The 26,308-nt window shown below is 36.1% G+C and overlaps 1 protein-coding gene across 2 annotated transcripts in view; it reads left to right on the forward strand.

The window, feature by feature from the left end:
• Positions 1-11,587: 11,587 nt before the first annotated feature.
• Positions 11,588-26,308, forward strand: part of TOP1 (DNA topoisomerase I) — a 56,017-nt gene continuing 41,296 nt past the window's right edge. For both annotated transcript variants that reach the window (XM_058175828.1, XM_058175829.1), the window contains exons 1-2: positions 11,588-11,743; positions 12,586-12,610. In XM_058175828.1, the coding sequence (XP_058031811.1) occupies positions 11,711-11,743; positions 12,586-12,610 (58 nt within the window). In that variant the 5' untranslated portion in view covers positions 11,588-11,710. The remainder of the gene's footprint in view (positions 11,744-12,585; positions 12,611-26,308) is intronic.

The following is a 26,308-nucleotide window of genomic DNA, read 5'->3' on the forward strand; positions in this document are numbered from 1 at the left end:
AATAGGTCCTGCACTTCCTTTTCTGTGATCACTAGGGGTTGTGAACCCAATGAAATGGGGTCAGTTGTAGGAGGCTTGGCTGTTGTTGGTGTGTCTGAGATAAGGGTTGTGGAGATAGGTGGCTGTAGTTTCCTTTCAAACCTGCAGTAAAACTCATTCAGGTCATCTGCCAGTTGTTGATTACCTTCAGCCTGGGAAGGAGGTTTGCCATAGCCGGTGATATTTTTAAGAGTTTTCCACATGTTTGCTGGTTCATTTGCTGAAAATTGATTCTTTAGCTTTTCAGAGTAGCTTCTTTTGCTGCTCTTATCTCCCTTGTTAGTGCATTTCTGGCCTGATTGTACAGCATTTTATCACCTTTTCTGTAGGCTTCCTCTTTGGAATGTCGTAGCTGCTTAAGTTTAGGTGTAAACCAAGGTTTGTTATTACTGTGTATTCGCAAGTTCCTTGTAGGTACACATAGGTCTTCACAGAAGCTGACATATGATGTTACAGTATCTGTGAGTTCATCCAGGTCTGCAGAGGTATCTTTAAAATATTCCAATCAGTGCAGTCAAAACATGCCTGTAGCTTTAATTCTGATTCCTCCGTCCAGGTTTTCACTGATTTAATTATTGGTTTTATGGCTTTAAGTCTTTGCCTGTAAGCAGGTACAAGGTGAATCATGCAATGATCAGAGTGTCCTACAGCTGCACGTGGTAAAGACCGATAGGCATCTTTTAGTGTTGTGTAGCAGTGGTCTAGAGTATTCTTGCCTCTGGTGGGACAATTGACATGCTGAAAGTACTTTGGGTTGTAGATCTCTGTTCTAGACAGTTTCTACAGCAGACCTTTGTTCCATGGAAAAAATTCTACTGGGAATTCTACTGTTGTTGTTTGTTGGTACAGTAATATTATTGTGAATATTTATATTTACTTTATGCTCTTCTACAATAGTTGCAAGCCACTCAAAAGATTTTAAATCAAGAGCAGTACCAACATGCTTTTCAATAAAGGTGGATTGTTTAATTGCAGTAAAAAAAAATGCTGCCAGATGGCATTATACGATGAACAAATGGCTGCACACACCATATAACAATGAGAGGGAGGGAGGGGGAGGGGGGAGAGAGAGAGAGAGAGAGAGAGAGAGAGAGAGAGAGAAGGGTTCCTCAATATTGGTAGCTGTGTCATAATAAATTTTGTTTACCTGAGTGCAGAGTTCTCATCATCTTAACATTATCTATATTTTTCCCATATCATTTGGACCAATAGTATGTTTTCTTTTGTATATATCCTCTTCAATAAGAAGGAGTATCAGCCAACTCTGAGGAGCCCAGATGTCTGGAGAAGTACAAAAATAAACTTCTAGAAAACAACAACAACTCATGTCTGTGAATGCATTATGCTGTTCTGTATTTTGGTTACATACTATAAAATGTTGTGCCTGTTCTGCAAAAGCTTTTTAAAACGCAGCCTTCTTTTTGACCAAGTAATGGGCCTGTCTACATTAGTGCAGGCAGAGCCTTTAGAACTATATATCCACATTGGAAATCCATATCGTTGCAGCTGATTGTAAATGAGATTTATTTCATTGATAGCTTGAATTAGGAAGAGCACAGGATAGCAAAACCTGACCCAATTCAAACAGAATACATCACAATTTGGTTTATTTGGTTTTCATTTAATAGACTGCATTTTTATTGTGTGTGTGTGTGTGTGTGTGTGTGTGTGTGTGTGTTTATTTTGATGTTGAAAATTGCCCAGAGTCTCATTACAGTGAGATAGGTGGCAAACAAATTTAATAAACAAACAAACAAATGAACACACAAACAAATAAATGTTGGTGTGTTCTATGAATCCAGTCAACTGTGATTTTTTTTAGTAAATCATGATTAAATAAAACCAATCACTGCTGGGTTTATACTTAACCAGGATCTGTTGAATAAAACGTAATTCATTTAGTTTGTGCAATGTGCTAAGTTAAAAAAAAATAAGCAAACCCTGATGTGGTTTGCCAGTTACCATAAATATTTGTTCTCCGTCTAATATCAATCCCTACAATTGCCTAGAAAAAGCAGATGCGGGCAAACAGTAGCACCTGTAATGGCCAATAAGGAATCAAAGAGGAATAACCTAAGCAATAAGTCACCTAATGAATAAGTTGGCTGGCATCCAACAACACCAAGTTAGTCATAATATCTTCAAAAGGTAGACTGGAAATAGTAACAGATATTTCAGACTGCAGTCTTGTTATGCAGGGGTATCAAACTGGCAGCCCACAGGCCAGCTGTGTCACGTGCAAGCCACACCCACCCAAGCTCCACGAAGGGAAAAGCATCACGAAATGTCACATGACGGGCATGTTTGATACCTGTGTTATAGAGAATAAACAGCACTCCACTCAGAACCTCACTTCAGATATGTGTTTGTGTGTGTATAGGATTGCATTACTAGTGAATTTCAGTGCTAAGTCAAAATACTAGTCTCCTGAAGTTCAAAGTTCAGACCCTTATGATTCACTGGCACTTGATTTTGAAATTACGACAATATTAAGCCCATGAATGTACATTAGCAATCATATTCTATGATAGTCATGCCTAACATGGTTGAAACATCACCATCCACATACATGCAGAAGAAGCATCAGTAAGTTTGATTTGTATTTCGGGGGAGGGAATAAGATTTTTTTAAAAAAAGCAGAATAATTCAAGGGTTATTTGAGCAAGTTGGTTGGCAGGAAATATTAATTGGCCACTGGGATGCAGGAATTTAAATAATAATAAATAGATGGAGAAGAGAGTAAAATAGAAAACAAGTCTTATTAGCTGAATTACTCAACAAGAGCACAACATGCTACAGCAGTATGTTGCACTTCCCACTGGAGATATTTGCTGTTGACTATAATTTGCCCTGACAGGCTTGTTTGGCTATTATGCCATCCAGGATGTTATTAGCTTCCCTGCCCTGGATTTTTTATTTTTAATTAGATTTGTGAGCCATTGCAGGAGGATATTTGTTTTGCTGTCTTTGTGTCTGTCAGGAGAAAGGTCTCAATAGTCTTCAGTTGATGGCCTGATGAGATCGACTAGAGAGAGCAAATGATAAAGGAAGAAATGATAAGAAAATATACTCTAGCCAGAACCATCACACCCTACCACTCACAATCTGGTTTTTCTGCTGGAGAAAGTATGATCAGGGAATTATTTTACCTGAAGTCCCTGTGTTATTTAAAACCCTGCGTGACTGAAGTTCTAATTTGGCAGGGTGCCTACAAATAAATCAGGATCTCTTCTTCTGGAGACATTCTTCCACAGTGGGAGGACAAGAATGGCATGACCAGTCAGGCTGCAAGGAAGGAGGCAGAGCTACTGAATGCACAGAGCTCCATTTTTCTTTATGTAGTATAATGCAAGCATTGTTGTTGTTGTTAGTTGCGAAATCTTATCTGACCCATTGCGACCCCATGGACAACATTCCTCCAGCCTTTCCTGTCCTCTATCATCCTCTGGAGTCCATTTAAGCTCACGCTTACTGCTTCAGTGACTCCATCCAGCCACCTCATTCTCTGTCGTCCCTTTCTTCTTTTGCCCTCAATCTTTCCCAGCATTAGGCTCTTCTCCAGTGAGCCCTTCCTTCTCATTAGGTGGCCAAAGTATTTGAGTTTCATCTTCAAGATCTGGCCTTCTAAAGAGCAGTCAGAGTTGATTTCCTCTAGGACCGACCAGTTTGATCGCCTTGTAGTCCAAGGGAGTTGCAGGAGTCTTCTCCAGTACCATAGTTCAAAGGCCTCAATTCTTTGGCGCTCAACCTTTCTTATGGTCCAACTTTCACAGCCATACATTGCAACTGGGAAAACTATAGCCTTGACTATGCAATAGCCTAGCTATAGCTATGCAAGCATAACCATAATCATTTGATGGAAACACATCTGGAATGAACTCCCTAGATGTGATTGACTATCCTGTCCTTATGGACAAAGACATGGTCAGATGGCATTATGCATGTGAGAAAGCCTCACACAACACCATGAATGCCATTGCTCCTTCCTATTTATGCTCTGACAAGTAAGCAACATTAGAAATGCAGAGGAACAGCAGGTATCTGCTCCTCCAATTAACTTTTTTCCCATTATGTTGGCATAAAGAAGCCAGTGGATAATGGACAGGAGGAAAAGAATATTCAGGTCGTGAGCTGGGACACCTCTAATTTGAATATACAATAAATGTATTAATAATAGTGATAGTAGCATTATAGCAAGCTCTACTGCAATATTACAGCAATAGTAACGAGTTAGCAATCTTTAAAAATGTTAACAAATAAAGATAGTAAAAATATTGTTAGCAATACTATGGTATCATTTGAAATGTTGAAAATAATCTCAGTCTTTTCCTGAAATTGATTTACCTGTCTCTACAAACACCCACTCACACACATGTATAAGCAGACAGCCATATACAAAATTCTATCTCTACACAAAAGAAATGAGGAAATGTCAAATGCTGGATCATTAAAGGGATCCGATGGTCACTGATTCATACTGATACTAGTACCTAGAGAGGCTTCATGATCATTTAACAGCAAAGTCAGCCTTTTTAAAATCAATAATTATTTTATATTGTGATGAGTCTGCAAGGTTAATGTAGTAATAGTCTCACACGGACAAGCAACTTGTGCTTTTACTATGCTAGATATTGTTGCACTAAATACTATGCAGTAGAACAGCTCTTGCATGAAATCAGAGAAATGAAGTGAAACAACCCAGCTCAGATTAGATGTCACATTTTGGAGAAACAGTCCTGAAAATAACACAATGGGAAGCTAACAGTTTGAAATATAGATGTTGCTATTATTTATACTATGCTGTAACAGTGCCTGGGGCAGTATACAAAGGGAAATCTATCATACTAAGTGTTTATTATATGAAACTATCAAAGAGCAAATGAATGAATTTTGAAATGACTGTCACTGAGACTTTACTTTAGATAGGAATCTTAAGATACGTTTATATAAATGTATACAAATGATAAATATGTAGGGGGTGCTTATACAATGCACTAAAGCATGATTAACCAATCATATTGGTGTATTTGCACAATATATGAAGGCAAACTCAAATACTAATTTATAATATAGTATATTATGTGTCACAGGCTCTCATGCTATTATATAATGTATATTTTTACATTGACTAGTTACTATGGTTTATTTGCTTAACAGAAAGGGATGTTAAGAGTACAGTCTTTTGCCCAGTTCTCTGGGAATTAACTCAATAAAGTCAACAGTTTCATCAATAAATAATTGCATTAATTATAATCTTTGGTTTTCCTTCAGCGGTTTAGTTACAGAATAATTTTTATTCTACAGACCATCGCTTTGTATATATTGGTATGTTATAAAGTCACATCTTGAGATGTTTCTTGTCTTTTTAATAATCCTACTGCACAAAGACAAAAACAACTTGAGTTTCTTGTAGCCCACTAACTCCATGGTGTCATGTTTACATATCACCTTTTCTTCGCTAAAGAGAAAAATGTTATTTATTCCATAAGTTAATGATGAAGCAAATGAAGTCCTTACTCCGCATATACTGCTACTTGATGGGTTTAGAGAAATCTGCACAGAACATCTACAAGTAAGCTTAGAGTTTGATGGTATTTGTAACCATGTTAGCTAATATATAAAAATTGACCTGTGCTGTCATTACTATTAAAAGGGAATTATGATTATAGGTGTATACTTTCTATATCTAAACATTATGTGAAAGCTTCAATTGACCAAGCCTATAACAAGTGGCAGAAGTCAAGTCTATGTATTCATCTAATATCATATAGAAAATAGTGATTTGGATTCAAAGAGGAATGAATGACAAAAAGAATGAAATAAATAAGTAATAAAATAAATATGCTGTATTTCTGTGAAACTAAGAGACAGGGCAAAGGTTTTTAATCTGAATGCAATTATCTTATGGAAATGATAATATACAAATGAAGGTATAAGATTTTAATGTATAAGATTAGAAATCCATAGGTTGTGATGGTCACATTACACTCTGGTGAATGTTTGCAATGGAAGAACCAGAATAAGAAATATATATTTGGGAAACATGTGAATTAGATAAATGGGCAGAAGTTTCTTGATCTGGTCTATCTAACGGAGTTAAAATTAGAACTACAACTTAATATTTAGAAGTGAATCAGGCAGAGGCCTCTCTGGTTCACTGAACTCTAAGGAGGAAAAAAAGCAGAGCACAAATAAACTTAGAAATTTCTTTTTATTACAGCCAATTTCAATAAAATTAGTTTTAGCCATTTGTAGGTTGATCTGAGCTATCTAGTGGTCTGTCACAAGATGAGAATGTATGGGAAACAATGTCAGGCCATTTTTGGAAATGGAAGAATGGGTAAGAATAGCAACTGGTCATTATTTGTTCAGGACCAAGTGTCTTTGAAATCTGTATTTTAAGCATAAATGTATTCATACATATGTCTGGCAAAGGACTTTAAAAGTATGATTTTACTGGAAAGAATTATGCAAAAAGAATTAGCAAATGATACAAGAATTCAAGAGGCCTTGAATGTGGATTAGTGGAAGTAAAGTAGGGGATTTAGAACCTGCTTGGAACAGAATAAAAAGAATTGTTACACAGAAAGCTATGATGTTACGTTATACTTGTATAAGAAGCTTAGGGAAGGCTACTTGATGGAATGATGAACTGTGAGCTGAGCTGGAAAGGTGCAAAACAAGGAGTTTGAAATGGAATAAAGAGTTTTGTAATCAAAAACTATTTGAAGGGCCAAGGGCCAGGAAAGATCTAAAAGCCGTTAGTTGCAAAAGAGCAGAAGAAAACAGCTCAGAATTTAAATCCAGGGATACGCATATAAACACCATTAGATTCTTCACTTAATAGCATCACTTTATTTTCTATAGCTCCTTGATTCTGTAATAAAAGTATCATCTCTAAGACAACTCCAGACTTTGGGTGAGTGCCAAATTCCAGAAAAGGAATATTGCAAGAAACCACTATCTAACAGTGCAGGCATACAAAAACAGTATTGGTACAAAAGATAAAGGAATAAGGCAGATAAGATTCTACAAAGAATCTTGTCAAAGAAAACCTGTAACAATGACGTTTGAAGACATAAACACACGTATAATTTTGATGATGTGTTGTTGTTGGAGAATGTTTTATAGACTATATTAATTTTTGAATGTAATTTTTGAATTTTTTAAAAATTGTTTTTATGGTTAGTTTGTAGACTGTTAAATTTACACTACTGCACTTGAGATGGGCAGCCATATTAATATGATCAATAAATAAAACCTATGTTTTGCATTAATTGTTAGAGAAACCTCAAGATTTCATGAGGAGTATAGATATGAAATAAATTAATTCAAGAATTGCCTTTGAAGGGAAAATAAAATGAATAATCACATTAATACATAAAGGAGAGTTACAGCAAGTAAATGAATGTCTGTACCTTAGTAGAATGTTTCCATGTTAACGATGGAAAAATGGATAGACCAATTTTAATCAGTGCTGAGGGAAGTGTAATGACTTGTAAGGAATTAGAATTTGTCAAAGGAAACTAAAATATTAGGCAAGTATTGAATAGCAGAAATGTTGAATGCAGCAGGAATGGGGTATCAAGGAAAGAGAGGGTGGTTGAAAAAGTTTATTGAGTGAACTTTCAATAAATCAAATGCAATTAAGTATAAAGGCATGTGACTATATAAAAAAATCTTGAGATGTTTTGGTCATAGAATGAATGAAGATTAAAATGCAAAGCAAATATATGCAGAAAAAGTGAATTGGTTTAGAGGATGATGAAGAATCAGAAATTGTTAAATGGAGTTTATGAGACTCTCCAAACAAGAAGTGAGAAAGATATAGTAAGCATCAGTGTATCAATATGGTAGAAATAACTGCAAATGTGGAAAGGGATAAAAAATATATTGAATGAGATTACTGTAAACTAATTTAGCCGATTCTTTTTCTCATCTTCATGCATTTCTTTGGCTTACTAGTTCTTACTCCATGTCTTGCTCTGTATACCCATTGAAAAGGATATATAATACATATTTATTTGGAGACTGAGCACCAATATGAGCACAGAATAGGATATTTTCTTCAATTAGATCCGCTTTCCTGGTTGCAGAACTAAGATAATTTTCTTTGCATAGAAGACACCACTTTCTTTGGCTTTGCAATGCAAATCAGCTGCTAGACAGCTTGGATAACTTCAGCTATTATTCTGTGCTTGGTAAGTTTAATTTTAAAACAATTATCTTACTTCATAGAATCCTATGATTCCATACCTGGCACAGGATAACAGCAAATATACCGTATTTTTCAGAGTATAAGTCGCACCTTTTCCCTCCCTAAAAGGGGGTGAAAATTTAGGTGCATCTTATACGCTGAATGTAGCCCCCCGCCCGCCCACTGGCCCCCACCCTTTGGCCTCTACCTCCCAGCAATTTACCTCCTTGCAACAAGCAGCAAGAAGAAACAGTCCATTTCAGCTTCAGCACAGCCTAATTAGCACAAGTTGATTGTCCCTTGGATCTGCCTCCCGACTCTCAGCTGTTTCAGGCTGTAGGGATTGCCACTGCCTATTACTGCAAGGGTCTCTGTTGCTTGCTGCAAGGAGGTAAATTGCTGGGAGCAATATTTTTTTTCTTGTGCTGATCAAGCTATGCTGAAAACGAAAATGAAAGTAAAGCAGGCTATTTGCTATTTGCTGCAAGGAGGCAAAATTGCTGGGAGGCAGAGGCAGATTTCTTTTTCTTGTTTTCCTCACCAAAAAAGGTAAGTGCGTCTTATACTCCGAAAAATACAGTAATTACTTTGAAACACACTAGATCACTACTTACGATAACAAAAAAAGAACAAGGTAATCTAGGATCTGTCCTTTTTGTTGTATTATGTACACAAAAGTATTTGAACACTTAGTGTAAATGCATAGTAGCAACATAACATGCCATCTTCCCTAGCATTACATGAACATTTAGTAGAGCAATAGAACTTTGAAAGTTACTTTACTGTAAGTGGCTAACTCAGTGGTAGCCAACCTGGTCCTTACTGCCCACTAGTGGGCGTTTCAGCTTTCATGGTGGGCAGTAGGAGTTTTGTCCGATACTGAAGCACTTTCCTTTTGTTTAATTTAATTGACTTTTTTAAAAAAACTCATAGCATTATTTAAGAAACATTTTCATTAGGTTGTCATAAAATTCCCCATGACAATTTAAATTTCTGAAAATATACTATTTGTATCGCCCGCGCATAAGTTTAGTTCACATTACGTAAGTGAAACTAAATGGCGCTATAGTGCGATCGCAAACAAAAGAGCCTCGTCCCAGAATAGCTCATGCATCTCCACCCACACCACCCAGCTGTAACAGACAAGCAGAGTATAAAAATCTAAATAATAAATAAATAAATAAATAAATAAATAAATAGAGCTGATAGCCGGCGGCCCCCCTCACCCAATCCAATCCACGATGTGCAAGAGGCATGTGCGGACGACAATATACGGTGCGTTACTATGGAACCAGTGAGTGGTTAGAAAATTTTACTACTAAGAGAGATACAAAAGTGGGCGGTAGGTATAAAAAAGTTGACTACCCTGGGCTAAATGCATCAAACTAGAAACCAGGAGACTGAATTCTAGTACTACCTTAACTGGGTGATTTTCAGCCATTCACTCATTCTCAGCTCTAGGAAGAATATAGTAGCAAACTACCTCTGAAAATATTGGAAGCAGTCCAGGCAGTCACCAGAAGTCAACTCAAAGGGTAAGATGTGTGTTTGTGGGTTTAGAATTTGAAGCAACTTTTGATATCATTTCCAAGACTGGAAAGTTGGGATACAATAAATAGCATATTGGCAGCAAAGGAAAAAGATCTCACAACTGTTCTGAGACAGCTTTTTTAGTCATGTAGTACTTAAGGTTAAGAAATGCCTTGTAATTTAATGTTTTCCCCCTTCTATTATGTCTTCTTATGACTAAAAATATTCAGCTTTTTTCTATTTTCATCAAAGAACTTGATTTCTTCAATGTGTTCTTCTGCATATCAGACTCTCAATTGGTTAACATTCTTGTTAAAACTTGGCACCCAGGACTGTCTAGAATGAGGAAATGTTTTGTGAAAATATATATAAGATTGTACCTCACTTGCTATTTTATGCAAGGTAGTCCTTGACATACGACCACAATTGAGCCCAAATTTTCTGTTGTTAAGTGAAACATTTGTTAAATGAGTTTTGCTCCATTTTATGACATTTCTTGCCACAGTTAAGTGAATCACTGCAGTGGATAAGTTAATAACACAGTTAAGTGAATCTGACTTAGCTTGTTAGGTCACAAAAGAGGTTCACATGACCCCAGGACATTGCAACGGTCAGAATTATAAACCAGTTGCCAAGCATTTGAATTTTAATCACATGATCATGGAACTGCTACAAAGGTTAAAAGTGTGAAAAAGGTCATGTCACTTTTTTCAGCGCCGTTGTAACTTTGAATGTCACTAAATGAACTGTTGTAAGTCAAGGACTACCTGTACTTAAAAGCCATATTTGATTGGGCTTTTCTACTGACATTCATTCTTAATGTTTAAAATAATAACGCAATCAGAACAGTTAAATATTTTTAAATATTTTTGTTCTTATTTCTTTAAAAAATTTTATGAGTTTGAATCAACTCTCCATCAGCAGGAAGTCTGAAAACACATTTCCAGCACTGATAACATTTTGTTCAGAGAGAAATTCTAGTGCAGCATGAACCTTTGCACATTTATATAAGAGTTCATAAAGCTAAGTGACAGTCAGAGAATCAAATTCAGTTTAAATTTAGCCAGACTCCAAACCCGACTTTATATATTAATAATGTCCACATATCCAGACTTTATTTGTGGTGTAGGGTTTTCTGCCTAAGAAGGGGGTTGGACTAGAAGACCTCTAAGGTCCCTTAGAATAACTCTGTTATTCTATTCTATTCTATTTTTGTAACTGCGACAGGAACAAAACAAGAAATAAACACCGAAATAACAAGATAGTCCTTCTACGTCGTCTCCATACCTACCTCAAGATCTCTAACAGTAAACGACGTACATTGAGAACTTAGCTTTTCTTAAAAGTGGTCTCTAAACGGAAAAACACGCATGCGTAGCGTACTCGTGCTAGAGCTCGTACAAATGTGCCGCAAGAAAATATCTCCCTCAGATAGCAATAAGAGGGAGGGGCTTGTAATTTTTAATTTCAAGACCTCCCCTTATTGCTTATTGGCGGCGAGTGAAGGGGCGTGACCGGATATGTAAATAATAACCCGGCTTTTGCAGACGGAAGCAAGGGAAGGGGGGAAATGCAACCGGCATTTTTCGTAAATGGCGGAGAAGGAAGAGGCGCGGCTACGTAGGAAAGGGCGGGCCAACCAAGAGCTGGCGGGCGTGGCCTACATGCAAATCTAAGCACAGATATTACTGATTGAAGGAGAGGCAGATGATAGGCTGGGTTATGGAAAGGAGGGCGTTCTTATGTCGGATCTGTGGTCTAGCCTCCGAAGCTTCATTTAGCTCCGCCCCACCGTTTAAAAGTCGCGGCGCCTGCGCAGTGGATGGAAATGAGGACTTAGTCTGTTACACAACTGACTGGGCTGTTTAGGGAGCTGTGGTTTCCCTTTGGCCTCACGTCCTTCCCTCTCCCCGGGTTTTTCTTGCTTACGACCGTGGTATAGGCATGAGTGGAGATCAGCTGCATAACGACTCTCAGGTAAGAAGGGCTCTCGTTTTTCTAGTAGTTTATGGAGGGGGGGGGGAAAGAAAGAAAAGGCTGTGGACATTGAGGCCTTTCCTCTCCCCTTTGAGGGAAAAAGTGGAGGGTTTCTAATGGTGGAGAAGAAAGGTTTATGCTCATAATTTAAGCCGTTCTCAGAAAGACGGATGATAATATTTTAATATTAATATTTTCAGGCCGGGTGCAATCTTGCTAGGTACTTGGGGAGACGGAGGTGCTACTCCCAGGTTTTCTAGAGAGGTTTCTTTTTTGAAGGGTGGGGGGGTCACGTTTCCTTGGCTCTGTCCATGGGCCCTTAATCATATTCCGAGCCTTTTGGCCTCTCCTCCGTGCTTCTCTCCGGGGTTCCCTTTAAGTTGCTTATTATTCCAATAAGCCCTGATTAAACTGGCCTCCATTCCCTAAAATGGGGGGGGAAAGGATCCCTAAGGTGGCCAGTTCTCTGTTTTTGGCGATTACTTCCCTCCGCTTGCCGGACATGGGGTGGGGGTTGGGGGGTGGGAAGGTAGGGAGGTCTGAGGAAACCTGGGAATTGAGAGCTACGCACGAGGAGGAAGGCAATTAAAACTGGAGGGCAAAACTTCGGGGGGTGGGGGAAGGGAGGTGGTGTTAAAAATCGCAATTCGGTCTCCCCCCCCCCACACACACTTTTTTTTGTCATGTTATTGATGTACTTAGTCCTTAGGAATGATTTCTTTCCCTTACCCAGGCTAGCTTGTTCAAAAATGCACGTAGCTTTTTTTGTGTGTGAAACCATTCCTTGGTCCTGGGATGCCTTTTAAAACGTATTTTTCCCGTTTTCTCCTTTTCAATAATAGATTGATCCAGGTTTCCGAGCGAATGGTGAGTGCCTTTTCCCTAACCTTGTGAAAGTGGGATCGGGGTGTTTTTGTTTTGTTTTTCTGCCCCCGCTTTCTCTTTTTCTCCCTTCTCATTGCTAAGGATAGTAAAGGACAGACATGGCGTCCCAGAGACTAAGTCCCGTCTCCTCGCTCACCGGCCCCATTGTTCCTATCGAGGTTCCTAATTCTCCGAAATCTTAAGACCCTCGGCCTTTCTGACATAGTTTCTCCGTAGTGAAGACAATCGAGACCCCGGATCAGTCTTCCTTTGTTTTCTAAAAATTTCTCCTGGGCCTCTATTCGCCCCGGAAAGTCGCCTTGTCGACGGTCGGGACTTAGTCTCTGCGCCATTTTCTTTTTCTCTCTCTTCCCTGTGTGTGTCTTTCTCCTTCTCCTCCTCCCTCGAGCTGCCTAGAAGGAGCCTTCCGCAGTAAAAAAACACACGATATAATCAATAACCATGTTTAAGATACCCTTTCTGAAAAGGGGGAAACATCGCTTGGTTTTGGTTTTCATTTTTAAAAGCCTGACTTTGACGCTGGGTTGTCTTTTTTTATTCATATCTCTTCCCCAGTTCCTTCTCCCCCAGGTCTGTTTCTTTCAGTCCATTCCGTTTCCTTCCCTTCCCCCTATAACAAAAGGTGGTTGCAACATGTTGCTCTTGAACAGATTCTCTATCTTTTTGAGTAAGGAACCTATTTAAGATCTAAATGCAGAAACTGATTGGGTGGGGTTTCTGTGTTAATTTCCCCGAAATAAAATGTCATAAAACTCAGTGGGTGGTTTCAGAATAGTATCCCACATCACTTTGGTAAAGTTTAATACTTGATAGAGGATAATCTTTTGTCTTCAGTTTGAGGAATAATAAATATATTGTGTATTTTTTAAAAAAAAAACTGTATATGGTATGTGAATGGGTGGAGGAAGTCATTATTATCTTATGAAGGCTTTGTCACTTTGGATAGCAAGCTTTTCTAGCCCCTTTGAAAGAAGAAAACGAGAGACAAAGTTGGAATGGCATATCTGTCAAAAATGCCAAGAAGGTTTGCTCCACCTTTTAAAAAGGTGATTTTCTCCTTAGAATGCAGGTCTCAGATACTGTATGGTACTAGGTATTTTGCTTTCATAAAACTGCCATATTCGAGGTAACATACTTAAACATTAGTTACTAGTGGACTCTGTCACCTACATTTCTGCTGTTGTGTAAGACATTATTTCTGATACAAGAACAGTATATTAATGTATGCCGATATGGTTTCTTCCTTTATACAGATATATTTAATTGGAGAGATTTAAAATTTTTAAAGAATATCTTGGATCCCAAAATGAAGTTCATAGAACTGCTTGAATTTAAGCATGAAGGAATTGTTAAAGGGAAGATAATCCCTCACATGAATTACATATGAATACATATGTTTAAAATTTGAATTGAAAGTGTTTCCAGTGCTCTGGCTACCCTTTTTTTAATGGAATAATTCAATTGAAACTATGTTGAGTCTTTCAGTTTCTGGTTTAATTTAAAATGTATATTGGGGGATCTAACTCATGTATTTTTTTCAGGCTCATAATTGTCATGCTAACTCTTTTATCTCAATATAGAATTGACATCAAATCATTTGTATCTTGTTCTTGGAGGTGTTTCTGGTTTATTTCTATTGGCTATTTCAAGCAGAAGGGGTACACATATGTTATTTTTCTTCCTATTATAGACCCAATCTTTCACCTCAACTGTTTTATCATTGTAATTAATAGAGCCACAGGTTTCAATATTGTTCAAGTAATAAAAGTGACAATACTCATGTCCTCTGTGACCTTGCTGCTAAGACAAAATTTGCTATCATGTTCTTTTCTACTACTCTATAGTATACACTGTATGTATGCTATATTATATATTGCTCCTGATTTCTCCGTCTATAATTGCCTGTTAGTGTTTTCAATATCCAATTTAATGTGCCCTGGTGTTTTACCTAAAAGTTAATTTTACCTACATATTTGACTTGTGTGCCAAGATGTTACCTATTTTTTATTTTACTAATTATAAACTGATTTGCTACAGTTTTATGCTGACAAAAACCTTCTAATGGGTAGTTTTAAATTATTTTAATTTTCATTATTCTAGCATGTGTATGGAGTTTTCCATTTTCATTTCTCTATTCTCTCTGTTGATAAAGTTTCTTTAGTTCTAAAATTGCAAAATGTTTTTAAAACTCAAAATTGGCAAGCTATTGTCTCCTTAGTTACATTTATTAAAAAATAGCTACTGATTAAAACAGCATTCCCTATTTTTCAACATATATTAGCTATTCATATGCAATTACAGTATCTGTATTCATGTAATGAATACTCAATTGATATAGTGTAATGTGCCATCTTATATACATAGTTTCAGATTTTATAAGCTAAGGAGAAGTATAGCTGGAATTTTTGTTGTTGTTGATAGGAGATGTCCAGGGAATCGGACTGGTATTTGCTGTGTTCTCTGCAAATAAAATTAAACTCTTTATTTATAGTGGCTTCAGAAACAAGGTGATTTTAAAGGTTCTGACTGATATAAATTGACTATCAATGTCTTAGTGAGATTATCAGTATTCAAGTAGTTTTCTAAAATGCAATTTATGTGATTTTTATTTGATATTCTGTTTTTTAACTTAAGATTCTGACTTCTGTACACTCTTAAGCATTAATATTTATACTTATAAATATCTAATATTTATTTTGGTTATTTGGATGATTCTTTCTCACTCCACAGATGTTTGCACTCCACATGTTTGCATCAGCCACTTAAGAAATTTTATTAAACATTTGAGTAAAGCACCAAGGAAAATCTTTTTAATCTTGACCATTTTAGGATAAAGGTCAGCTAATTTACTTCTCTATATCTCCCCACTCCCCATTTAATATATATTTACAACCATTGTTGCCATTTTGAAAGCTATATACATGCTTAACTACATACAGAGTGTTGTTAGCTCATAGATTACCTCGACTATATTCTGTCAGAGTACAGTTCTGAAAGCACTTTAGCCATCTGCTCATGTTGTAGAACCATAGAATTCAAAGGACTAGAGGTCAACTAGTTCAATCTGCTGCTCAGTGCAGGAGCCATAGAACATTTCTGACAGATGACAATGCAGCCTCTATTTGAAGGTCTCCTAACTTTGTTTTGCAGCCTATTCCACAGATGTGGGATGTTACATTTCTCCTTTTTAAAAATCCATCTTATTTTTTTCAACAGGCTAAAGCCTGTTTACATCTTTTTGAATTTTCTCTTTCATCAAAATATTATTGCTACCTATTGTGTCATCTGCAGCTTCCCTCATCCAAATTACTGATTAAAAATGTTCACCAGGACAGGGCCATGAGGCATTCTATTGAATAGTTTTCTCAAGATGAATTGGTGCCTTTGAGTACTGAATCATCCAACAGTATCATCTTCTAATCCTTATTTTATCATTTTGTAAAGGAGAATTTAAGCAAGACTTTTGAAGGCTTTCCTAAAGTCCAGGTACCCTTTGTCGGTAGCATTCCCTTGACCTACCTACTCTATCAAATAACAAACAGATTAGCTATATGTCAGGCAAACTTTTGCTGGATCTTGTTAATGCTAACAATAAGATGTACTCCAATGTAGATGTCAGACTGACAGGTCTCTAGGTCTGTGGCTTCCCAGGTTGTCTTCCTTTCTCTTTTTAACAATGAGGTGACAGTTACTCTCTTCCAGTCTCCTGGGACTTTGCCAATCCTCAGAATAAGTAGATTACGACTAGTAAAATAGATCCATTGCAAACTTAAAACTGCATATCATTCAGCTTTTAATTAGCTTTTATAAGAACATGTTCTGTATTTTATTCTAATGATTACATCTTTATTCTATATTGGAAAACCTGGAAACATTATCCAGTTATGCTAGACCATTTGATACCAGGATTTATATCTTCTTTCAGGATGTAATTGGTTAGATGACTAAACTTAAGTAATATTAGGATTTTAAAATCATTACATGGTGAGCATTTGGAAGTAAATGACCCCTGTTGTAATAGTTCCATGGAAAATACTCTTTTGCAACATGAATTTGCATGTGAAGCCAAGGAAAATTTTTGAAATCTATTTCAGCAGAGTTTTTCGCCCAGCTAACAAGAGTGTATGTGTTTGAATTCCTCTTGCCCTTCAATATCTGCATTGTTTGCAAAACATGGCTGGGTTTTTTTTTTCTTCATTTTACAAATAAAGATTTGGAGCTGCTAAGAGGCAGTAACCCTGATTTTTTCAATAACTTTTTTTTGTAGTGTGTAAGACTTCTTGTGTGTTTCTTAAGGGAAGAATAATACATTTTAACTAACTTGCAATGCATTCTCAATAAACATTATTGAGTGCGATCTGATTTTACAAGATATTATTTGATTAATACAAGTACATAATTTTCTGATGTTTAAGGAATCATCTAAACCAATTTTTTGGTTTATATTTGTAAGCACTTCTCACTGAAGTAAATATGCAATATTATTTGAACCATTTACTTGGAAATAAGTTCTAATTATAGCAGGATCCATTTCTTAGTAAGTGTTGTGTAGGTCAGCAATTTTGACAGCTTTAAAGAGGGAGTAGATTGACAGTCAATGTTACTACTCAAGAAGATGATAAAGTAATTCCAGAATCAGAAGCAATGCAAATTGCAGGCAAATTTAAGGAGTATATTGCTGCACATGTCCTATTTGTAAACTTACAGCATTTTACTGTCTAGAAAATTATTACTATAGCACAGTATTACTCAATATATGTAAGAGACCTAACAAAGAAGGGTCTTATATAAAAGATACTAATCTTAGTGATGTTTAATAAGATGGCTAAATTATTCATTTGTAAATAGTGATACATAGTGTAAGGATATTACAAATCTAGATCACTTGAATTTGTGTCCAAACTTAATATTCAGACAGGAATATATCTATTTAGTGTTGTTTGGAAATAAATTTGTTTGCAGTTTCCTAAAACAGCTAATACTTAAAAAACCAATTCCTTTTAGAACAAGGCATGTGAAAACCTGGTGCAGCAAATCAAATGATACATGCTGCAGTTCTGCTTTGCCCTCTATAGGCATAGCCCCTGTAGTGTCCTTTTATTTGGCTTTTTAGCTAAGATTGTATGTGACATTTAGTAAGCTGCTAAGGGTTTTATCTCAGTTCTTCACATTTTAATGCAAATAATCTTAAATATAGTATCTGATTGAGTCAAAATACTGAAAGTGCTCTATGGTTGAGCTCATTAGCTAAATTGGATTGTTTATTAACAACTCTGGGGTCAGGGCAAAAGACTAGGGCCACACATGAAAATCCAATTAAAATTATTTATTGCTAAAAACCTAAGCTCAGGAATCTTCTCCACTAATGGTCAGCACCTGCTTGGAGTTAGATAAGGGCCAACTGAATTTAAGGGGAGTGGTTGGACTTAGTCTGCTTGTGGCTATGTGGGGATTCTAGGCTTATCCCTCTTTTAACTCCACCCTCACATTCTGCTACTTTCCTATATCTGCCTAGTATAATAGAAAGATTCTGTCTTTAAAAATGAATACAGTCCTTTATTTAGGATTGGCCACTTAGTGACTCTTTGAAGGTATGATGGATGCCTCCCACTCTGGTTTGTACATCTCACAGTCCTATGACCACAATTTATGACATTTCTGCTGAAAATTACTGTTTACTTCTGGTGTTCAGCAAAAACACCTCATAGTGAACAATGGGGTTTTTTTTTAACAACTATAGATTCACTTAATGACTGTGGTGATTTGCTTAATGGCCACTACAAAATCATAAAATTGTGTTGGTTAGGGTTGGTCACACGACTAGCTGCTCTATAAACATCACAATTCACAACAGTAATGGACTTCATTAGTTGAGGAGCTGTATGAAGGTTTCATGATTTAAAATTGTGTATATTTGATTCTTTGCCCTGTCATTGTCAATATTGCAGACTCTGCTTTGGATAAAAAATACCCCAAATATGCAATAGGCACTGCACTAGGAGTTTAAGATGCCCCTTGCCTAGTATTTCAAGCATACGTTTAAGGAACCTTGGATTTAGGCAAAGCCATATGTATCAAATAACATGTGCAAGTGGTGTTTTTGAAAATTTCTGCTGAGTTTCTCATCCCATCTTAGATCCATCCTATTGATAATAGATTCTTGTGCTACTTATTGCAGGTAATGTACCTACTACTTTGCAGTAATGTAGGTTGTTGCATAACCGTGACATTTATTTATGAACCAATTAACAGCAACTGAAATGTTATTGATAAATATAATTATTCTAGAAAACAGTTTGCTTCTAATGACATTGAATAATAATGATTTGTCATGTTCATTTGTTGAAGCAAACTTTTGATTCATGTTCAAAATAAACTCTACATTTACTTTGAAACAGAAAATATTTCTGTTCCTAGTTAGTATTATGACTGGTATGCAACAGCATATTACTAGATTTTCAAACCTTACTTCACAGGAGGAAATGAAAATTAGGACCATGTGTGGACAAAGAAAAAAATTGAGTTCTGTATAATAAGATTATATATTTTCATTCTAAGCTTATCTTATTTTAATGTGATTACTGTTTTTTAATTTTGCTAACCAGTATCACAGTGTAATTCCCTTCAAAGTGTTTCAGAAATGTCAAGACTCACCCATTGTGATCAAAAAAGCAATAACTACACAGATTTCATTACAATTTATTGCTTATATATTGTTGCTTCCCTCAGCCTTTATTCCTGGCTACTGTCAGGACAAGTTCATGCAGTTTTCTTGCCATTGCCTTCTTCCTAGAGCTGAAAGAGTAATTGAACCAAAGTTACCCAGCTGGCTTCCATGAGAACTAGAACTCACAGTCTCCTGGTTTCTAGCTCAGTATTTTTAACTTCTGTGCCAAAATAAAAACAAAATCTTGGAAACCACAATAGAAATTTTCTAGGATTATTCATAGAGGTTTTTTGTATGTTTTAGAATGCTTCTTTTTAAATTTCTCTTCACCTGGGCTATGTTTTGTTTATGAGTAAACTGTCATCTGATTTGGCAACTATTTTTTGATATGTCTGATTTGCCTACTGTTCGTGCATGTTTTCTCTTCCTTTCCTTTCCTTTTCTGAACTCTATAATCTTTCGCAGAGAGATAGCAAAGACTTATCTTTATAGGCATACTGGATTCTCGAAATACTCCAAACCCAGCATGATTTCAGTTTGCTAATCCATCCTTGAAAAGAATCGCTGGTTTTGTAGGTTGCAGCAAGCTGTAATTTGTGGCCTCCTGATGTGGAGAGAAACTTTCTGAACCTTTTAGAATTATCCATGATTTTCTAGCATTGTGACTACAATGTGATCAGACTTTTGTCTAAGCCCTGCTCGTAGAAAAATACATTTTTTAAAAAAAAACACACACAATATAATTATTGTGCTATGATACATAAAATATTATATGTAGGGTGAGATCAGCACCCATTCTGTTGGCACTCAGGAAAGTCATCAAGACCTCGTAGTTCTGGAAAACCTTTAGGGTCTATTGCTATAGTAGGTTTCATCTTTGCAATAGCTAGGGACGTTTATTGCTAGAATTGTTTTCCTCAGTGTGCCAGTAGCTATGAAGTTGAATATCGCAGTTTTTGAATTTGGTCATTACTACTTTTAATTCTTTCTATTCTATTTTTTGTAAGCTGCTCAGAACCTTAATGAACTGAGAAGCATCTATATTCCAGTAACAAAATCAATGTCTTTACTGAACACATTAATTCAATGTTGGAAATGGGTGATGAAGCCCCAGGATAATCAGTCCTGTTAAGTAGATAAGTTGAGTCAGATGTTACTCAATGAGATGTTAATGTGTGAATTTGAGTGGCTGCTGCCTATTAAAAACATGCACACATTGACACTATTAGAGTCTGCTGTTGATGATACAGATTTGTAGACATGTTAATCAGAAAAGAGACTTGCAAGACTGGAAAAATTTACAAAATTGTTGCAAAAAACATTGCCCTCCATCATCCACAGATGATGAAGTTAAATGGAAAAAATGCAGCACCATCTTTTCTTTTTCCCAGAGAAGATGTGCATCAAAAATAATTCCAACAACACAATGTATAATATTCTGGAAAGTGACAAACAATCCAGGAATAGAATAGAATAGAATAGAATAGAATAGAATAGAATAGAATAGAATAGAATAGAATAGAATAGAATAGAATAGAATTTTTATTGGCCAGGTGTGATTGGACACACAAGGAATTTGTCTTGGTGCATATGCTCTCAATGTACATATTAGTGCGTACATATTAGTGTACATATTAGTGTACATTAGTGTATTAGTGTACATATTAGTACATATTAGAAATAAACTATCAGTATGATGACAAAGGATCTGTAGCATTGTCTGACAATGTTCAAGAAGGAAAGCACGGAAGAAGAGTGATGTGCATGGGAAGTTAGGAAAGGGGAAACTCCTATCCAAAAAGCACACCACTTCCCATCTCAGGAAAGACTAACTGGATGTTCCACGTGCTGATGGAACAGTCTGTTCATTTGGACAGATGCAGTGAAGTGGAATTGTTTTGAAAATAACACTACATTTCAACAAAAGAGCCACATCCCGACCATGAAGTATAATGGTAGAAGCATAATGGTTTCAGGCTTGCTTTGCAGCCTCAGGACCTGGACAGCTCACAATCATTTACAAAACAATAGATTGTACCAACATTTCCTTCAGAATGTCAGGGTACCTGTCCATGAGTTGCAACATGACAGTGATCATAAATGCACAAGTAAATTCACAACAGAAACAGAAGAAATGGTCTAGTCAAAGCCCTGACCTTAATTTTGTTGCAGAGTTGTAGCTTGTCTTGAAGCAAATAGTTCATGCAAAACTGCAAAAATAACAAGTTGAAGGCAGTTCTGGAAAAGGGTAATGTGCAAAAATATTTTCAAGCGGTATGATACAAGTATGGAACCTATAAATATTTATTTATATCCTGCCCTTATTTTTATAAAATCAAGGAGGAGAACAAGTATATTGATATAATTGTAAGTTAACAATGACATTGTTTACCAATTGATCCAAAATAGGATAATATTACAGAAATAAACATTTCCTTTAATTTTAGACATATTTAGGGCTTATTAAGGAGAATGTTTTAAAAATTATTTTAGAAAGACTTCTATGTAGTATTATTTATTGTATCAGATTGTTACAGTTGTAGTACACAAATCACTGTGAAATATAACTTCAGATATAAGATAAAATTTCTTTTCCTCTTCAGGGAACACTGGCATTACTGAAAGAAAAAAAAATGTTTTTTCTCATGACTTTAAAATTTCTTGCAAATTTACATTTCTGTTTATATGTTATTTTTGGGCACAAAATGTGTGCCAAGCCATCTGTCACCTGCCACAACACAATGATGCATAGTAGACTAATTAGGGCAGTATATGGAGATGTTTATTGCTGTCCACTTTCTATTCCAACTAGTGTTGTGGAAATGTCTATGATCAGGACAAGAATCCTTTCTTATATTTAGAGGAGTTGACAAACCATCACCATTGTTGCTTTGCATATGCTGCTCTGCTGTTAAAATAAATACAGTGGGGTTGTTTGGTTCTTCTTCAGGGAAGTTATAGTATTATATTCATGTAACATATTCATTACATGATTTCTGAATTGATGGAGATCACAAAACAAACTTTGAAGTACAAAACAGAAGTTAGGACAAAACTAGTTTTAAAAATGTAGTATTCTTTATTTCATTAACCCTTCACAAGTTTGTCATTTGTCACAATGTCCTAAGCTAAAACATTTATTTATATAATGACAAGCTTTTTTAAAAGATGAAAGTTGTCCTGGTGTCTCATGATGGAGTAAATGATGGAGTAATGTGTCTCCCATTTATGCTGCGTGACGCTGAAATAGTCAACCATTTCTTGAGCACATCTGTAGATCAGATAGAACATTTTAAGAACACTGATGTAACAGTTTATGAGGAACTATCTGAGCATAAATATCTCAGTATCCTGAACTGCACTTATTGCAGAAATGGGATTGCCTTCCATCTATTAAATGAGAACTTAATGCTAAAATTGTAGTTTAAAACTTACGTGTCTTGGTTTTAAGGAGTGTCTTTGGTTCAACAAATACACATACACATTTAAGTGGTTGTGTAAGAGCAAAGATTGCTGATGAAGCCTCAGAAGTTTCTTTGATAGCTCTCTGGATTTTATTCATTTTCTTAGTGCATTGTCAGCACAAAATGTGAAAATTGCAATGAATGCGCAACATGATTCACAATAATTTTTCTGTTTAGTTTTATTTTAAAATAATTGTGCTGATAAATCTTGGCAGATTACTGTGCTGTTGGCATCCAAAAATTCTCCTTATTTTAATGAGAATGTTAGTTCAGCTAAAGCATAATTCTTAACAAGAAGTCTGCCAATTTTAGTTAAACTTTTCTCCTTTTTATAATTTTAGCCAGAAAATAATTTACATAACTGTTACTTAAACAGTTACTTAAAACATTAAGAAAAGAAAAACATTACATAGAGTATATGAAAATGAGTGATAATACCAGTTTACTGCACATACAGTTCCACTGATTTGACAGACTGAAAGCATAACTTGGCAAAGCAGTTCACTCAGATATTAGCTATATTAAGTGCTGAAATGCATCCTTGAAGATGTGTATACTTAATCTTGTGCATATGTTCTCATTATGTCAACGAGAATTTTATAAAATTACTATATTGAGAGCTGTTCTTTTCACTAAATGCTTGGAGTGGAAAGGGGAACCTGAAACACTGTACCAGGTTTTGGAATCAGTATTATTACAATCTTCTAGTTTCTAAAATGTTCTTTGTTAAGAATGAATACACGTAATTCTGACTAATGAATTCCAGAATACATGAAAAGATCTGAAAGGCTGCAGTATTTACCAAACTACTTGAAAATGTATACAAGGAATGTTTTTTGTATTACAGTAAGGTCAAGGCACTATTGTGTATTATGCATACAAAATGTTTTATTCCAGATATGTCTTGTTTTGACTGTAGCATTTGTCTTAAAAGAATGAATTAAGATACCAAATTCTGGTTAAGTTGTACTATATCTTCATCTTAAAGTTGCGTCATCCTGTTCCCTGATAACATTTCACTGTAGCAAGATCTGTCTTGTGTTTACACATAGCAAAAGGAGATGTCTGATCTGTCTGGATGTGATTCTTGTGGAATGGACTAGCAATCTTATCTAAGCAAGCCCTTTGTATCCATTACAATGGGAAAAAATTTCTTGGAGATAAAGTTATTGTTAATGGTTAAAAGTTCTGATAAAAATTACATCAATGGAATTATAAGGTTCTTTTGAAATATTTTGGCAAGCTATATTTTAAGGGCAAATGAAGTTTTCTGTGGGCTGTTCTACCCATTTTTATTTTAATCTGAATGTTATAAAACAACACTTTTTATCCATTGAAATGTACATTAAGTCAAGAATTGAAATTTTACCCATTTTTTTGATAAATGTGTTTAATAAATTAAATATTGGTTATTACACTTGTTCTAAGAAATTCCAGGTACACAATATCAGTATCAGTATTAATACCTGTCTATTAATATAGTATATTAATATTGATAAGTATTGCAGGCCCAATTGGCAAATGAAACTTCAGGACCATATTGGTTGGAAACGTGGAAGAAGCCTTCATCCTGCAGTGGATAGACAGCGGCTAAGATGATGATGATGATGATGACAGCCTATATATTAGTTTATTCAGACAAGCCCTCTAAAGAGGCTTTAACTTTTTATTCTGTCTATGTACAGCAATAATAATCTGTATCCTACATCATTATACCACAAGTGAACATCGTGGGAAAAAGCCAAAGACAATTGTTTTGTAGAATATTAAATTTATAATGTTTGTAGTTTTCCTTTTTCCTTTTATTTATCTAATGTGTATAATGGGATACAGACAGAAATATTTCTGTAATAGAGCAACAAACAAATTAACAAAAATGTGATTGGGTTAAAGTAAGACTGAAGAAAAAGGCAAGGTAAGATTACAAATGAGGAATAGCAAAGAGGCAAAAAGGGACAACATCTGATACAACGACTTTTATCAGAAACCTATAGTGAAATTACTTTCTGCTGCTTCATAATATACTTCAAAGGTCAAGAGTGAAGAATGAATGGTTCAGTAACCATCTACATCTGTAAACTCTCAGGCTTCAGTGATAGGTTTTTTTACCCCTACAATAACCTCAATGTTGGCAACAGTGTGCATTTTAAAATATATGTACAATGCTATTCTAAGCAAGCATTCAGATTATGAAATCTTTATATACAGCTGTATCTTGTTTTTGTAGCCAAAAACAAACTTGAGCCACATGTTCATATTTGACTAATGACCAAAGTAATGTCAAGAACCTCTTACTTTAATATTCCTTTTGTAGTATCTGTCTTGATAGCATTACTTTGAAATGTAATAATTTCTTATATATATTAACCAATGATTAAAGAATTTTGTCTTTTCAACTGCTGGGAAATAATTTGTTTTTTGTTTTTTAAAAAAATTCCCTTGTATTACTTGATCCTAATTTACTTTTTTAAAAATAAAGAACATAGAAGAACAGAGTTGGAAGTGGAGGTCTTCTAGTCCAACCTCCTGCTCAGGCAGGAAACTTTATACTCATGATGGCGAACCTATGACAAGCATTGGGTTCAATTTGTCTGATTAGCCAGAGACTGAGTTGCAAATTCTTTGGCCTCCTCCCGACTGAGCTTCAGTTTTTTTAAATACAATCGGCCTAGAGAGACATAATTTGAGATGGTTCTTTAATAATTCCTTATAATTTGGGAATTGGGCATATTTAATAAAATAATAAAAAAGTGTGGTGAGTGGTTGAAGCACTAAGTGGGGGAATTGCCTTCCATGCTGGGAGCGGTGCTGTTAGAGCCGCCGCGGTCATCATTGCTGCGTGGTTGGCTAAATTGGTCACCAGTGGGCCACGAGCCACAGGAAGAGTCGGAAATGCCTTTGGACAACTGAGGCTTCAGTCTGGGGTGTGGCTGGCTGCAGCAGGCATTGGAGCAGGGCTTCAGCTTCAGCACGAAGATCGGAGTGCCGATAGCCGCCATTTTACGAGTGGCAGCTGAAACTCCAGAAGCCAGCATAGGCTGCTCCATCAGAGTCAGAGAGCTCAGCAGAGAGCACAGGAGCATCTGACATATCTCCGACTGAGGCTTCGGTCAGCAGCGAGGAAGGCAACCAGCGCACAAGTAAACCGTGTCGCCGGTTTCATGCTTATTGTGGGGAGGTGTTAGTGACCATATTGCAGGTTTTGCGCCATTTTGCCCTTGCTGCTAAATGTTGATTGCCTTGCGCTTACAAATCGTGTTGCCCGTTTGGCGCTAACATTGCGGCCTGGACTGCGCAGTGAGTACCATGGCTTTATTGCTTCGTGATACTACAACCCCCTTTAGGGTGTGTGTTTTTTCTGCAGTCTGTGATTCACTAATTGTAATTGCGGTTGCAGCATAGAATGGCTGACCGCAGGAGCTCTATTAGCAGTATTTCTTCTGGATCATCCCCCAGACATCAAATGGCTAATGTTCTGAGCCAAAAAAGGCAAGATCAGCACTTAAAGGGCCTTCTTCTAGATCTAAGGCCAAGCACTCCAAAGCAACC

This window comes from Ahaetulla prasina, chromosome 3 (assembly GCF_028640845.1).
Source record: "Ahaetulla prasina isolate Xishuangbanna chromosome 3, ASM2864084v1, whole genome shotgun sequence".
Classification (NCBI taxonomy): Eukaryota; Metazoa; Chordata; class Lepidosauria; order Squamata; family Colubridae; genus Ahaetulla; species Ahaetulla prasina.